The sequence below is a fragment of the Bufo gargarizans genome, chromosome 2, assembly GCF_014858855.1.
Source record: "Bufo gargarizans isolate SCDJY-AF-19 chromosome 2, ASM1485885v1, whole genome shotgun sequence".
Taxonomy (NCBI): domain Eukaryota; kingdom Metazoa; phylum Chordata; class Amphibia; order Anura; family Bufonidae; genus Bufo; species Bufo gargarizans.
Window position 1 is genome coordinate 606,719,277 of NC_058081.1, and position 14,199 is coordinate 606,733,475.

At 42.7% G+C, this 14,199-nt stretch overlaps 1 protein-coding gene across 1 annotated transcript in view; it reads right to left on the bottom strand.

Annotated features, from left to right (window-relative positions):
* Positions 1-14,199, bottom strand: part of VSIG10L2 (V-set and immunoglobulin domain containing 10 like 2) — a 66,854-nt gene that overhangs the window by 1,186 nt on the left and 51,469 nt on the right. The window contains 6 exon segments of the mRNA XM_044277578.1: positions 230-254; positions 956-1,078; positions 3,817-4,134; positions 9,114-9,404; positions 11,277-11,528; positions 13,832-14,092. Coding sequence (XP_044133513.1) covers positions 230-254; positions 956-1,078; positions 3,817-4,134; positions 9,114-9,404; positions 11,277-11,528; positions 13,832-14,092 — 1,270 coding nt within the window.

The window sequence follows — 14,199 nt, forward strand, 5'->3', positions numbered from 1 at the left end:
CAGTATGCAAAAGAGTGAGTAACACTGCAGGACCAGACTACAATGAATTTGTTTGTAGTCTGTAACCACTAAGACACATAGGTCTACATAAGAGCTGTATACACAAAACTACAGGAGATTTTTCTATCAAGAATATTTACAAAGTTGCTACATTCTGTTTTTCAGGAGCAATACAATTGACTGCAATGCCTTTAACTGTTCATGTTACATGGTAATATATTCTACTTACGGTCTGAAGAACAAGTCGTGTAGTCCTGGACATGTAGATATAAAAAGAGAAATGATACTGAAGTTATAAAATATCAGGTTTATGTCCTCCTAACAGTACACGTATCTTACATAACATCCACGATCAAAACACAGAATCCTCCTTTACCCCCATTGTTGCCTCATTTTATTCTGGAGCAGGACGCTGGTCTAAATAAGCCCCTGAGCTGGCTGTGGATCTCCGCAGTTATGTAGAGGTGCCGGCCTCAACATAACTTCGGCGTATCCACCGCCATTTCTAAATGTAAGACAGTTTTCTTGCTGTCTTACATTTAGACCATTCTCTACGCCTAAACCAGGCATAGAAAATGGCAAATTAGATGGGCCTACAGGCCTGTCCCTTCCCCTGGCCACTCCATGCCCCCTTTTTTTAGACCTGGCATGAGCGTGTAATAGAATTTGCGCCAGATATACGCCACAAAAGTAGAACATATCTGTTGGTAAATAACCACCATATTCTCTAAATATCCGTAATGCTAATTAACTGTAGCTTGTGCATTTATCAAAGTGGAGTTTGCCTTTAAGTGAATTTCTACTTCTAACATCTTACAGTAGATGGCTACTTACATGCCATTTTGATCCTCCCTCTTCTAGTACTGTATATGACCTAACAGCTGAGCGCCAATGACAGGACGGTACTAGTAGCGGACTAATGCTTGTGTAAGCAATGGTTGAAGTTAACACTCACGTGGGTTGTTCTCACGGTTCCGGACAATATACTGGAAAACTAGAAGACAAGCCACACTTGCCACTAACATACCAGCAAAGCCAGCCCCAATGGCAGCAGGGTAGACGGTATTTGGAGGGTCAGCTGGAAGGAAACAAATGTGAGTAAATGGGTAATAAATACACGTTTCTGAAGAAAATACCATTACTATTGTCCATAGTCCTAAAAATAATTAATTATGGAAAAATCAGATTAATATAGACAGGATATGGCATCGCTACACAGCCGCAAAGCTGTCTTTTCCTTTTCTGCACACAGCACAATACCAATCGGGCATCAATTTTGACAGTTTGGTTGTTAGGGATGCACAACCTAGCAACTACAGTCTTTATAATGGGATTATCAGATGATGGTGGTTCAGTGCAGAGGGTGGGAGTGGTAGTGACCCTGATGAAGTGTTGTGTCACAGTGTACTCCCTCAGGTCTTTGCTCCCTGGGGATCAGTGCAGTGGAATGTAGTATTGAAGAATGAGGCCAACATTAAACATATAAAAGTATTTTTACACTAAGTGTAAGTAGAACTTTAAATACATTCAATTGCAGTATTAAGTATGATGGAGGTAGGTTGGAGCACTAGTGCTGCAGTTTAGGTGGTCTGGGTGATGGGTGTCTTAGTCCTTCACCTTACAGCAGTGTTTTTGATGTTGTTCACTCTGTCTTCTCAAAGAATCAGAGCCTACACAGAGTCAACACAGGACCAGCCACCTCCTACCAAGAGGGGAGAACGGGGTGGTCAGCCCTGTTTCCTGCAAACTATTGCTATCCATTCTTTACTGGTAACAATGGCCAAAACATATACAATATAATACATACACTGATGAGCAAAAGGGGTAAAAATGTCTAGAAATCCATATCTCACCATCCACTACAGTTTAGAAAGTAAGACTACCATCATTTTATAGACAATCATCTTGACTTGTAACTATTTAGCATATGATCAGTTATGCAGACTAACTACTATTTATTTTTATTATTTTGTTAGTATTTTGTAAATCCACCTTTGGCTTTCAGCACTGCCTGAATCCTTCTGGGCATGCTTTCCATCAGATTCAAGCATGTCTCAATCAAAATCTGTTCCCAGGTCTCGTCTACACATTCCTAATGTTGGTGTTTGATTGGGTTGAGGTCTAAAGACTGTGGGGGACAATCAGCACCTCTACTTCATTGTCATTGAACCATTTCTTCGCCTATCCCGACGTATGGTTTGGGTTGTTGCCCTGCTGGAACACTATGTCGCACTTTTCATACCCATAGTACTCGAGTGTAGGAAGTAACTCATCTTGTAGGATACTCGCATATAGCTCAGCACTGAGACCACCATCGATACTGGTCAAGTATCCAACGCCTTTAGCTGTGAAACAACCCCATATCATCAGGCTTCCTCCACCAAACGTGACAGTTCCTTCAATTTCTCGATCCACTGGCCACCTTTTTCCTTGTTTCTTTCAGACCCATTTGTACTCATTAGAGCCCAGGCTATTGACTTTCATTTAATCACTCCAAATCACTTGTTTCCAAACTTCTACTGTCCACAGTTCTTACTTTTTTGCAAACTCGAGCAGATGCTTAAGACGATATTGAAGTCAAGGCTTCTTCACCTTTTTTCGGGCTACCATTCCATACATGTGTAATGTGCATCACATGGTGCTTGCATGGACATCTGTAATCTCACTTTTTACCAAGCATACAAGCCACCTCCACTGCCATTTTCCTCGTGTCAAAACTGATAGACCTTGTGATGAACCAACTTGTTGACATTTTGTCTGAAATGGATGGACGGACTTCATTTAATATTTTTCCAACTTTCATGGCACTCACATGCAGTTTTGGCAATTTTCTTGGCCGAGATATCGCTATCGATGAGCTGGATGATGCAGTTTCTCTTCTTCATGACTGCTCCTGGATTCGAACCAATGACCTTTCCCCTGGGAATCAACCTAACAACACACTGATTTATTAGAAAATGTGAGAACAGGTTGTAATTTGTAGTATACAAGAATTAAAAGACTGTTCCACCACCAGGAGCAAAGCAGTAACAGTGCAGTAACATGACAAGAACCAGCATAACTAATCATATTCTAAATAGTTGCAAGTCCAGTTTACGTATGAGATAGCCATGATGATTGTCTATAAAATGATTGTAGTCTTACGTTCGAAACTGTAGTGGATGGTGAGATATGAAGCCTAAGTCAAAAGTTCAAAACATTGTTACCATTTTGCTCATCAGTATAACAAGATAATATAATACAAACTATATACAATTGTAGTACCCCCAGGTCTAGGGTACTACACGAGTCACTGGGTATGGCTATAGACTTTAATGGAGAAAGCATTGTGTTTGTCTCTCTCTCCTTCCCTGCTCAATTGCTGGGAGCCACTTGAAAACAGGGGTCCCTATTTGGGAATGCAAAAACCACGTGGCTAACGGAGTAAATCTGGCTATACAAAGTATGGGAGAAGAGGTGCTGCTATGAGGGCCGACCCAAAGCGCACCATTCGCCTTACTAAAGTGCAACATACTTACTGACCACTGAGTGAATTAGAAAGGAGGAGAAGGTTCATACTGGATGTCTCTGACCACCAAGATCCTCATTAAGTACAAAACAATTAGACTTAGATACATGTATATATAGGAACTGCACAGTACCACTTCTCATATCCTGTATGCTGGAGATTCAGGCACTGGTATAATGTAATCAACATTTTGGCAGAATCAAACTTTTAATCATATCTTGGTATTGGTATTTTTTGTAGACGGGTACCAATACATTTGTATGTGACAGCTGCACATGACCAGTGGACATCAGAGCCGAATACTGTACCTGGTGTTTTCACCTCAGAAGGAAATCCTGTTGTTTTATGGTTCACAGCCAGTATCCTAAAGGCATATACTATAGATGGGTCCAATCCTCCAAGTTTGTGGCCACGGATTTCAGGTTCAATGTCACTGGCCACTGTGTCCCAGGAAGCCGCCTGGACAGATCTCTTGGGAATGGGGACAGATCGGATGCTGGCTTGTCGCTGTACAATGAAGCCAGTTAAGTCCCCAGCTCCTTGCGTCATCCACTCCACATCCACCTCTGTCCTCTGCCGGCTGTACATTAGTTTACTGATTGTCACATTGGGTGGCGTAGGATATTCTGTCAATTGAAGGCATAAAAATTGTTAAAAAAACACTTTATAAATTAGGCTCACACAATGTACTGAATATTTTGGCCCAATGTGATCAGTAAATTGTCCCCACTCTGCAGCAGATTAGCTCAGCAACATAAACTGACATAAAATGGTGCACAGTGGTATGTACAACAGCCAAAAAAGAATTACCAAAAAATAAACGAAATTGCAAATCCCTGCCATATAAAAAACCCTAAGGGATGAAAACCTTTCCTAACTAAGTGTACATTCACACAACAGTGGAAAAAAAGTCTGTTAAAAATTGATAAACTGTCAGTTTTCATAGCCACTGTGCATCTATTTGTGCATCTGGCCATCTATCCAGTTTTAATGTTTGCTTTGCAGACATTAAAAATGGATGAATTTAATTGGCTTTATTAACCCAAAGCCCTGCAGTGCCCTCAGTATATATAATGCCCCTCTATAGTGCCCCAGGATATTTATTGGTCCCCACAGTGCCCCCAGTATTAACCTATTGGCCCATATTGCCTCCAGTATAAATATACTGCCCCATAGTGCCCCCAGCATGTATAGTGCAGCCAAACCACACCCTCCCGCTTTCACTATAATATATATATATATATATATATATATATATATATACAGTACAAACCAAAAGTTTGGACACACCTTCTCATTCAAAGAGTTTTATTTATTTTCATGACTATGAAAATTGTAGATTCACACTGAAGGCATCAAAACTATGAATTAACACATGTGGAATTATATACATAACAAAAAAGTGTGAAACAACTGAAAATATGTCATATTCTAGGTTCTTCAAAGTAGCCACCTTTTGCTCTGATTACTGCTTTGCACACTCTTGGCATTCTCTTGATGAGCTTCAAGACGTAGTCACCTGAAATGGTCTTCCAACAGTCTTGAAGGAGTTCCCTGAGATGCTTAGCACTTGTTGGCCCTTTTGCCTTCACTCTGCGGTCCAGCTCACCCCAAACCATCTCGATTGGGTTCAGGTCCAGTGACTGTGGAGGCCAGGTCATCTGGCGCAGCACCCCATCACTCTCCTTCATGGTCAAATAGCCCTTACACAGCCTGGGGGTGTGTTTGGGGTCATTGTGCTGTTGAAAAATAAATGATGGTCCAACTAAATGCAAACCGGATGGAATAGCATGCCTCTGCAAGATGCTGTGGTAGCCATGCTGGTTCAGTATGCCTTCAATTTTGAATAAATCCCCAACAGTGTCACCAGCAAAGCACCCCCACACCATCACACCTCCTCCTCCATGCTTCACGGTGGGAACCAGGCATGTAGAGTCCATCCGTTCACCTTTTCTGCGTCGCACAAAGACACGGTGGTTGGAACCAAAGATCTCAAATTTGGACTCACAAGACCAAAGCACAGATTTCCACTGGTCTAATGTCCATTCCTTGTGTTCTTTAGCCCAAACAAGTCTCTTCTGCTTGTTGCCTGTCCTTAGCAGTGGTTTCCTAGCAGATATTCTACCATGAAGACCTGATTCACACAGTCTCCTCTTAACAGTTGTTCTAGAGATGTGTCTGCTGCTAGAACTCTGTGTGGCATTGACCTGGTCTCTAATCTGAGCTGCTGTTAACCTGCGATTTCTGAGGCTGGTGACTCGGATGAACTTATCCTCCGCAGCAGAGGTGACTCTTGGTCTTCCTTTCCTGGGGCGATCCGCATGTGAGCCAGTTTCTTTGTAGCGCTTGATGGTTTTTGTGACTGCACTTGGGGACACTTTCAAAGTTTTCCTAATTTTTCAGACTGACTGACCTTCATTTTTTAAAGTAAAGATGGCCACTCGTTTTTCTTTACTTAGCTGCTTTTTTCTTGCCATAATACAAATTCTAACAGTCTATTCAGTAGCACTATCAGCTGTGTATCCACCTAACTTCTCCACAAGGCAACTGATGGTCCCAACCCCATTTATAAGGCAAGAAATCCCACTTATTAAACCTGACAGGGCACACCTGTGAAGTGAAAACCATTTTAGGTGACTACCTCTTGAAGCTCATCAAGAGAATGCCAAGAGTGTGCAAAGCAGTAATCAAAGCAAAGGGTGGCTACTTTGAAGAACCTAGAATATGACATAGTTTCAGTTGTTTTACACTTTTTTGTTATGTATATAATTCCACATGTGTTAATTCATAGTTTTGATGCCTTCATGAAAATAAAGAAAACTCTTTGAATGAAAAGGTGTGTCCAAACTTTTGGTCTGTACTGTATATATATATATATATATATATATATATATACACACACACACACATACACACACATACTGGGAATGGTCTTAGAAAACTGGTATTTTCCTCAATATTACTTTATTATTATTATAAATATATTCCCAAATACCTTTCATTAGTTATAATGGCTCGTTTTGTCTAGGGAGTAATCATTAGGAGAAATAAAATGGCTGCCATCCTATTAGTATACACAAAACCTGTCCTAATCACACAGCAGGACAAGTTACTTCACAACACCGAGCTGCTTCACCTTCCTCTCCTACTTGTCAGGGATTATGATACTGAATACAGCTGATAAAAACTGGAAATGGAGTACATGAGGAGACGTGAAGTACAAAGAGGCAGGACAGGACAGACTGTGGTAATGTGGGGCTGTGGTAATGGAGACTGCATACAAGAGCTGCTGCTTATTAGTCACATCTCCACCTCCTCTCTGTACTTCATAGTTCCTCATGAACTCCATTCTTATAGAGATTCAGCTGAAGATCATACTCTCTGACAAGTAGAGCAGAGAGGAGGATGAGGCAGCTCTTTAGCTCAGTGTTGTGAAATAACTTGTCCTGCTGTCTGATTAGGACAGGTTTTATGTGTACTGATAGGAGGGCGGCCGTTTTATTTCTCCTAATGATTGCTCCCTAGACAATATGAGCCATTATAACTAATGAAAGACATTTAGGAATGTATTTATAATAAAATAATATTGAAGTATTTTCATTTTCTTAATTCCCAGAGAACCCCTCTAAATGTTTTAATGCAAATGTCCAACTGTTCAATGTTTCAGTAATGGTGTTTGATCCATGAATCGCCCAATAAATTTCCTGGTTCAATTAGCATTGTTATTTAAAGGGATTTTCCCATCTCTGACAGTGGGGGCATATCCTAGCGATATGTCGCCATGGTTTCAGATGGGAATACCCCTTTAAACAGTCCTCCTCATCATGCTGTTCACATTTTGACATCATGATACCAAGATGACATCTAACAACTGACAACCATTGGCCAGATGCACCATTGGGAGAATGTCAGAGTGTCATCAGCAGGTTACAATAGAGATACAGAGAGACTGGAAGTGTCACAGAAAGGCATAGAAGAGGAGGTCCCTTGACCACATCCCACACTGATGACCGCTTCATTGTGAACAATGCCCTGTGGAACCGGATGATGAATGCCACACAACTCCAGGCACATTTATGGGAGGTGAGAAGCAAGCAAGTGCCACGTCAGACCATTCAAAACAGTTTACATCAGCATGGTCTGCGTGCTAGATGACCTGCAAGGGTACCTGACCACAGCCGTCATCGTCCTGCATGGGCCAGGGAGCCTCTACGCTGGACAGGGGACCAGTGGGCCTCAGTGCTGTTCACTGATGAAAGTCGATTCTCGCTGAGCAGAAATGATGGCTACAAACAATGTTGGAGATGTGAAGGAGAGTGCTATGCATCAGCCACTGTTGTCACCAGATGAGCCTTTGGTGGTGGTGGTGTTACAGTGTGGGCAGGTGTGTCTAGACTCTAGTCAATACAGAACTGCCCTACACTTTGTGAATCGTACAGTGACAAGTCCATACTACTTGAAAAACATCATTAATCCAGTCATTGTGCCTCTGCATGAACAACACAGGCCTAATTTCATCTTCATGGACGACAATGGCCAGCTCATCGAGGTTGCAACATTAAGGAACGGCTGCTGGAGACTGGGGTACCTCAAATGAAGTGGCCTGCACTTTCTCCAGACCTGAATCCCATTGAAAACCTAAGGGATCAGCTGAGTCGCCATGTAGAGGCTTGTAACTCTGTACCCCAGAACCTCAATGACCTGAGGGCCCCCCTTCAAGAAGAGTGGGATGCCATGCCTCAGCAGACAATAAGGTGACTTGTGAACAGCATGAGATGTTGTTGTCAAGCTGTAATTGATGCTCAAGGCCACATAACAAGTGATTGAGACATTGACATTTTGTGGGAGTATACCCACCACTGTTGTTGGATTTTGTTTCAATAAATTGTTTGATGAGGAAATCACCATTACAGGCTTCTACTTAAATGCCTTACTTTTATAATATAATATCACTGTATCGTGAATTTTTAAAGTTTTCCATAAATTTCACCCGAAAGCCAAATATCCCAAATTTTTTGTGAGTAGTGTCTATATATATATATATATATATATATATACACATACTCACCTCATCACAGGCACCTGCAGGGACACTTGCTCTGCTGCTCTGCACTGGAGGCAGCAGTACCTGATAGTCCCAGCGTGATCATGTGATATCATGACGTTGGGAGAGTCAGGTCCTGCTGACTCCAGTGCACAGCAAGTGTTCCTAGTGCACCTATTCTCTAAAAGGCTCTCATATACCTGTTTTTAATGCCCATTAGATGGGTACCATTCTGTCTAAATGAGTGTTAAAAATGGGCCCATTCTTTCATGTCCTATTTTTGGACGAATGGTATACCCCCACAGACTACAATAGTTCTGAAAACAGACGTCTTTTGTGTGAAAATACCCTAAAAGGGTGGAGAGTAGAGAATCAACTCAAGGGTCATGGAAAGTGGGTTGGAGGAAGTAAATGTAAGGACGTCTTCTCCATAGTGGTTGGAAGAGTGATAGACAAATCCAGCACAAGAACAGAGAGGCCCAATACTGATTTTTGCAATTGAGCCTCTTCTTCCTACAGGTAATGACCTGTACATATTAAAAAGGGAAGGTTTGCACTTACTGTTCACACGAAGCCTCAGTAATTGAGAGGTGTTTCCTACAGCGTTAGAGGCCATGCAACGATACAGTCCGCTATCAGTGTCCCACTCTGTCTCCCGCACTGTCAGGATTGACAGCCCATTCTCCTTGTATATGCCATACTTTTGGGAATCTGTTATTATTTCCTTGTTGGTGTTGTCATACCAGGTGATTTCTGAGATGGGGGTGGCCAGTTTCAGGTTACAGATTAACTGAGCATTATGTCCTTCTAATACAGAGGTTATAAGATTCGGGGAATCCAGTACTGGAGCATCTGTAAAAAAAAAAAAAAATAGGACCACAAAAAGCAGACATTCTATAAACTTGCACAGTAGTAAAGTGATAAATGTAAAAAAATAAAATACAAATATTAATAAGATTGAACACAGGAAAAAAGATGAAGCAATTGTTAAGGGTCTACACATAATCAAAGGGTCAAGGGGTAAGGACTCCATGAAGGAGGATTAAATCTGCAGCTACTATGGCTAAGGGTAGATTCACACAGAGATTTCTGGAGGAGGTTTTGAGGAAGATTTTCTGTCAGGTGTAAATCATAAAAGTAGACAAAGTATTAATGACATTTGCACCTTTTTTTTAACCACTCCTGTTTTTTTGCTTCAAAAACTACATAAAAAACCTGAATGTGTGGAAAAACCTTAAAGGGGTTCTGCACTTTCATTTAACTGATGATCTACCCTCTGGATAGATCATTAGCTTCTGATCGGCAGGGGTCCGACAACCGGGACCCCTGCCGATCAGCTGTTTGAGAAGGCAGCGGCGCTCCAGCAGCGCCGCGGCCTTCTCACTGTTTACCGCCGGGCCGCCCGCCCACTGACGTCACGACTAGTATCAACTAGCGTGGGCGGGGCTAAGCTCCATTCAAGTGAACAAAGCTTAGCCCCACCCACGCTAGTTGATACTAGTCGTGACGTCAGTGGGCCAGCGGCCCGGCGGTAAACAGTGAGAAGACCGCGGCGCTGCTGGAGCACCGCTGCCTTCTCAAACAGCTGATCGGCGGGGGTCCCGGGTCCAGAGGATAGATCATCAGTTAAATGAAAGTGCAGAACCCCTTTAAGGGGCAGCATAAAATAGTGACAGAAATTCTGATTTCAGTGGTGTGTCACTCATGAGCTAAAAGTAAGTGACTGCTGAGAACCAGCATCATAATCATTGCAGCACAGGCCTTTGAAAAGTCAAATCTACCTGAGAAGAGTCAGAGTTATTCATAATCTCCTACTCTCTCACCCATTTGCTGATGATTGGCAGTTCTCTCCTAGAAAACTAAGTAGAAGACTGTCAGTCATCAGCGGGTGGGCGGGAGAGCAGGAATTTGTGAATAACCAGGACTCTTCTCAGGTGTCCGGGACTCTTTTCCAGGCCCAGTCTGCAATGATTGTGATGCTGGTTCTCGGCAACTACTAAATGACAGACCGCTGAAATCTACTCACCTGTCTCTACTTTAAGCTGCCGTTACTATAGGCATCATAAAGTTGATGACAGGTTCCCTTTAAATAGGGTGTCCCTTTACAATTTATCTTCATTCCACAGGATAGAAGTAAGTGTGTGATCAGCAGAGGTTCGATCACGAGAACGGGGGCCTGTGTTCCCCTATTTGAATAGAGCTTTGGTTGCACATGCGCAGTGTCACTCTAATCAGCTCCAATGCTGATTAGAGCAACACTGAATCTCGCAGGGCAAAGGCAGTGGCATACTGGGCTCTCCATGGGGACTGCTAGGTAGAGGCTTCTGCCTAGCAGTGAGCCCGGTGACGTCACCGACACTAATGGGCGGCATTTAGCGCTGTCTGTAAAACGGCTAGGACAAAGCTAAAGCCTGCCCATCAGAGCCGGTGACATCACCGGGAACACTGCAGGGCATAAGCCTCCGCCTATCAGTGTGCCAATGTAAACAAAAAAAGCCCTTGCCCTGTGCAATACAGCCGAGAGCAAGGGAGGGCATGGGAGCATGAAATGCTCCGATTCTCATATCAGGGTGGCCAGAGGGGTGAAGATAGGGACAACCCCTTTAAGGATTAACATATTAAAAAATAAATGATGGCCTGGAAACGATGGCGGCTCCTGGAGTCAATAATCTAACTAAATACAGGATTAACACTTCTGATCTGAATCATCATAGGACAGCTTACCGAGCTGAATGAGGCACTCAGAGGGCTCCTGCATCATGGGGTGAAGTGCGGTGCAGGTGAATAATCTACCGTTATACGTCCGGTCGGGTTTGAAAACGTAGATGTTGGAAGATTCCTTTATGTCTCCAATCTGATTACTATTCCATTGCAGGGTGATCAGGGGAAGCCCGCCTGTCCATTCACACGTTAACATGATGAATTCATTCATCTTTGTAGCTACTGCCGAGCAATTGGGACCACCTGGAGGCATCACTGATACAAAGGAGCAAAATAAGTGGCTAAATACTGGCCCTGATTTATCAAAACCTGTGTAAAGAAAAACTGGCTTAGTTGCCAATAGCAACCAATTAGATTCTACCTTTCATTTTTCAGAGTTCCTTTGGAAAATGAAAGGTGGAATCTGATTGGTTGCTATAGGCAAACTAAGCCAGTTTTCATTTACAAAAGTTTTCATAAATGTGGCCTAAAGTATATCTTTCATATCTACTTAAAGTTATATCAGGATATCAGCTTTGCCTGGCGTGTTTAAAGAGAATCTGTCACCAGCGACCTCCCTATCTAACTGTTTGCACAGACACATACAGATGTAGCAGAGCTCAAATTGCCTCTAACACTCCACAGTGTTATCTCAGTTATCTTGTGAAAAAAACGTGTTAACCATCAAGTTTAGCTCGGCTGCATCTGTAGCTGTGGTGCACCCGATTAACACAGTTTTTCTTTTGTTGATCTGAGGGTCTGTTCCCGAGTTATGATACTTTTTCCTAATATGCAAATTAGGCATTAAGTGCAACCATTGCTCCCATGGCATGCAGACTCCGCTCTTTTCTGTGGCCATCTTAGCCTGCCAAACAAAGTAGCAAAATCTTTAAAATGTCTAGAAAATTGCACAAAACGGGGTAACCAAAAGACAAGGGGGGAAGGTTAGAAAACCACTCACCAGGGGGCGTTGTGCTGGGTGCTGAATTGCTTGAAGCTGCTGCCCCGATGTCTCACCTGACCAATCCCAATTGAAGAGTATCAATGGACAGAAACAGAAGGAAAAGAGACTACTTGCAGGTGCTGTTTGCTTGAAAGAACTTCCAAAGGCGTAACCTTAACCATATTCGTTTATTTGTTTATTTGTGTAAAATTCAGCGTGTTTCAGGGTTGAACCAGTCCATTCTTCAGGCAAGACATAATAATGTATATGCAAAAAGTTGGATAGGGAGGTCGCTTTTGAGAGATTTTATTTAAAGAAGAATTTTACTAGATACATGCATTCCCCATGTAATAACAATTCTGGAACATCTATTCTTATGTCTGTATGTTATGTGATTCTTTTATTACTACTGCTAGAAGTTATAAATACATTGCTAGCAGTCTGCAGTAAGGGTACAGAGGGGTGTTAACCAGTTGGGGGGGGGGGGTTGTCTCTGCACAGACTGACTCTATCCAACCAGTGCTGCCTTTGTCAGCAGGGACAACCCCCTAACTTGTTACCACCCCTCTGTACCCTTGCTGCAGACTGCTAGTGATTCATTCATAACTTCTAGTTGAAATAATAAAGGAATGGTACAACACAGAGTCATAAGAATAGATGCCCCAGAATTGTTATTACATTGTGAATGCATGGAGCTATTAAAACAGGCATGTCAGGAGTGGTGACAGGTCCTCTTTAAAAACGCCAGGCAAAACTGATATAGTGTGTTATGCTTAATGCAGGACCTGAGGGAACGGAGCATGACAAGGATTTAAAGAAGACACAAGAGATTCCTTGTGTTGTGCTCCGTCCCCCCCAGTCCTGTATTAGGTTTGTCCTTTAATGGGGTAGTCCAAGTTTCGAGAAAAAAAAATTAGACAAGGGAGAGAAATTTTGTTTACTTGCTGCAGGGATGAGGTGACTGTATATTTATATGGCCACTACAGCCAATCACTGGCCTCACTCTAATCAGGGTTGTGGAGTCGCAGTGATGAAACTGACAACAGCTTTGGGTAGAGACTCAAAATAAAACCATTATTTATTATATATTAAAGGGCATCTGTCAGCAGATCTGTACCTATGAAACTGGCTGACCTGTTACATGTGCACTTGGCAGCTGAAGACAGGGGAGCTGCAGCTGCTCCAAGGGAGACGACATGTAGTGTAATGAAGAGGAAGCAGCGCTCGCATGGAGCACCGCCTCCTATTCAAAGAGCTGATCGACGGGGGTGTCGGACCTCTGCCGATCTGATATTGATGACCTATCCTGAGGACATGTCATCAAAATACAACCCCTGCACAACTCCTTTAAGAAAAAACATTGTATATATTTTAGAGTTGGTTCTGAGAGACTGCAGGGAGCAATAGGCTATACCCTTTTGGGGGTCACAGAGTGTCTGGGTGCCACAATATATAGGACAGCTAGGCTGTAGTCATACAGGGTGTTTTTCTTCCACGTAACTTTCTGTATTGTCACATTAATCTTTGTATGTCTTTGCAACGGGGTAGGGTTTCTACCAGGACTATATAGAGCAGTGGAGCTTTTGACAATGTGTGATGTCATCACTGTAGTGATATAGCAGGGTTTTTTACTCACCCACAGTGGTGCTACAGTCAATGTCTCTCTTGAGGGATGGGTGGGAGATGGTACAGGTGAAGGTACTTCCATTCCGCAGCTGTGCACCATTTTTTATCAGGGTCGCGTTTGAGTTTGACACAATGACTTTGTAGTCTTCATTTGGTTGTAGCCAGCGAAGCTGTGCCAGAGGATGCCCTCCAGCCCAGGAGCACCAGAGGGCCACATCCTTGTAGTTATTATGAGGTCGTGCTGTGCATGTGGGAGATCCCTCTGGTAAATCTGCATAAGAAATAGTAAGAATGCACCAAGAACACATCTACGGGCATGATTCCCGCCATGTTATCCACAGGTCACATTTTCCGTTCCAGATAATAAGTTTGTCAGTC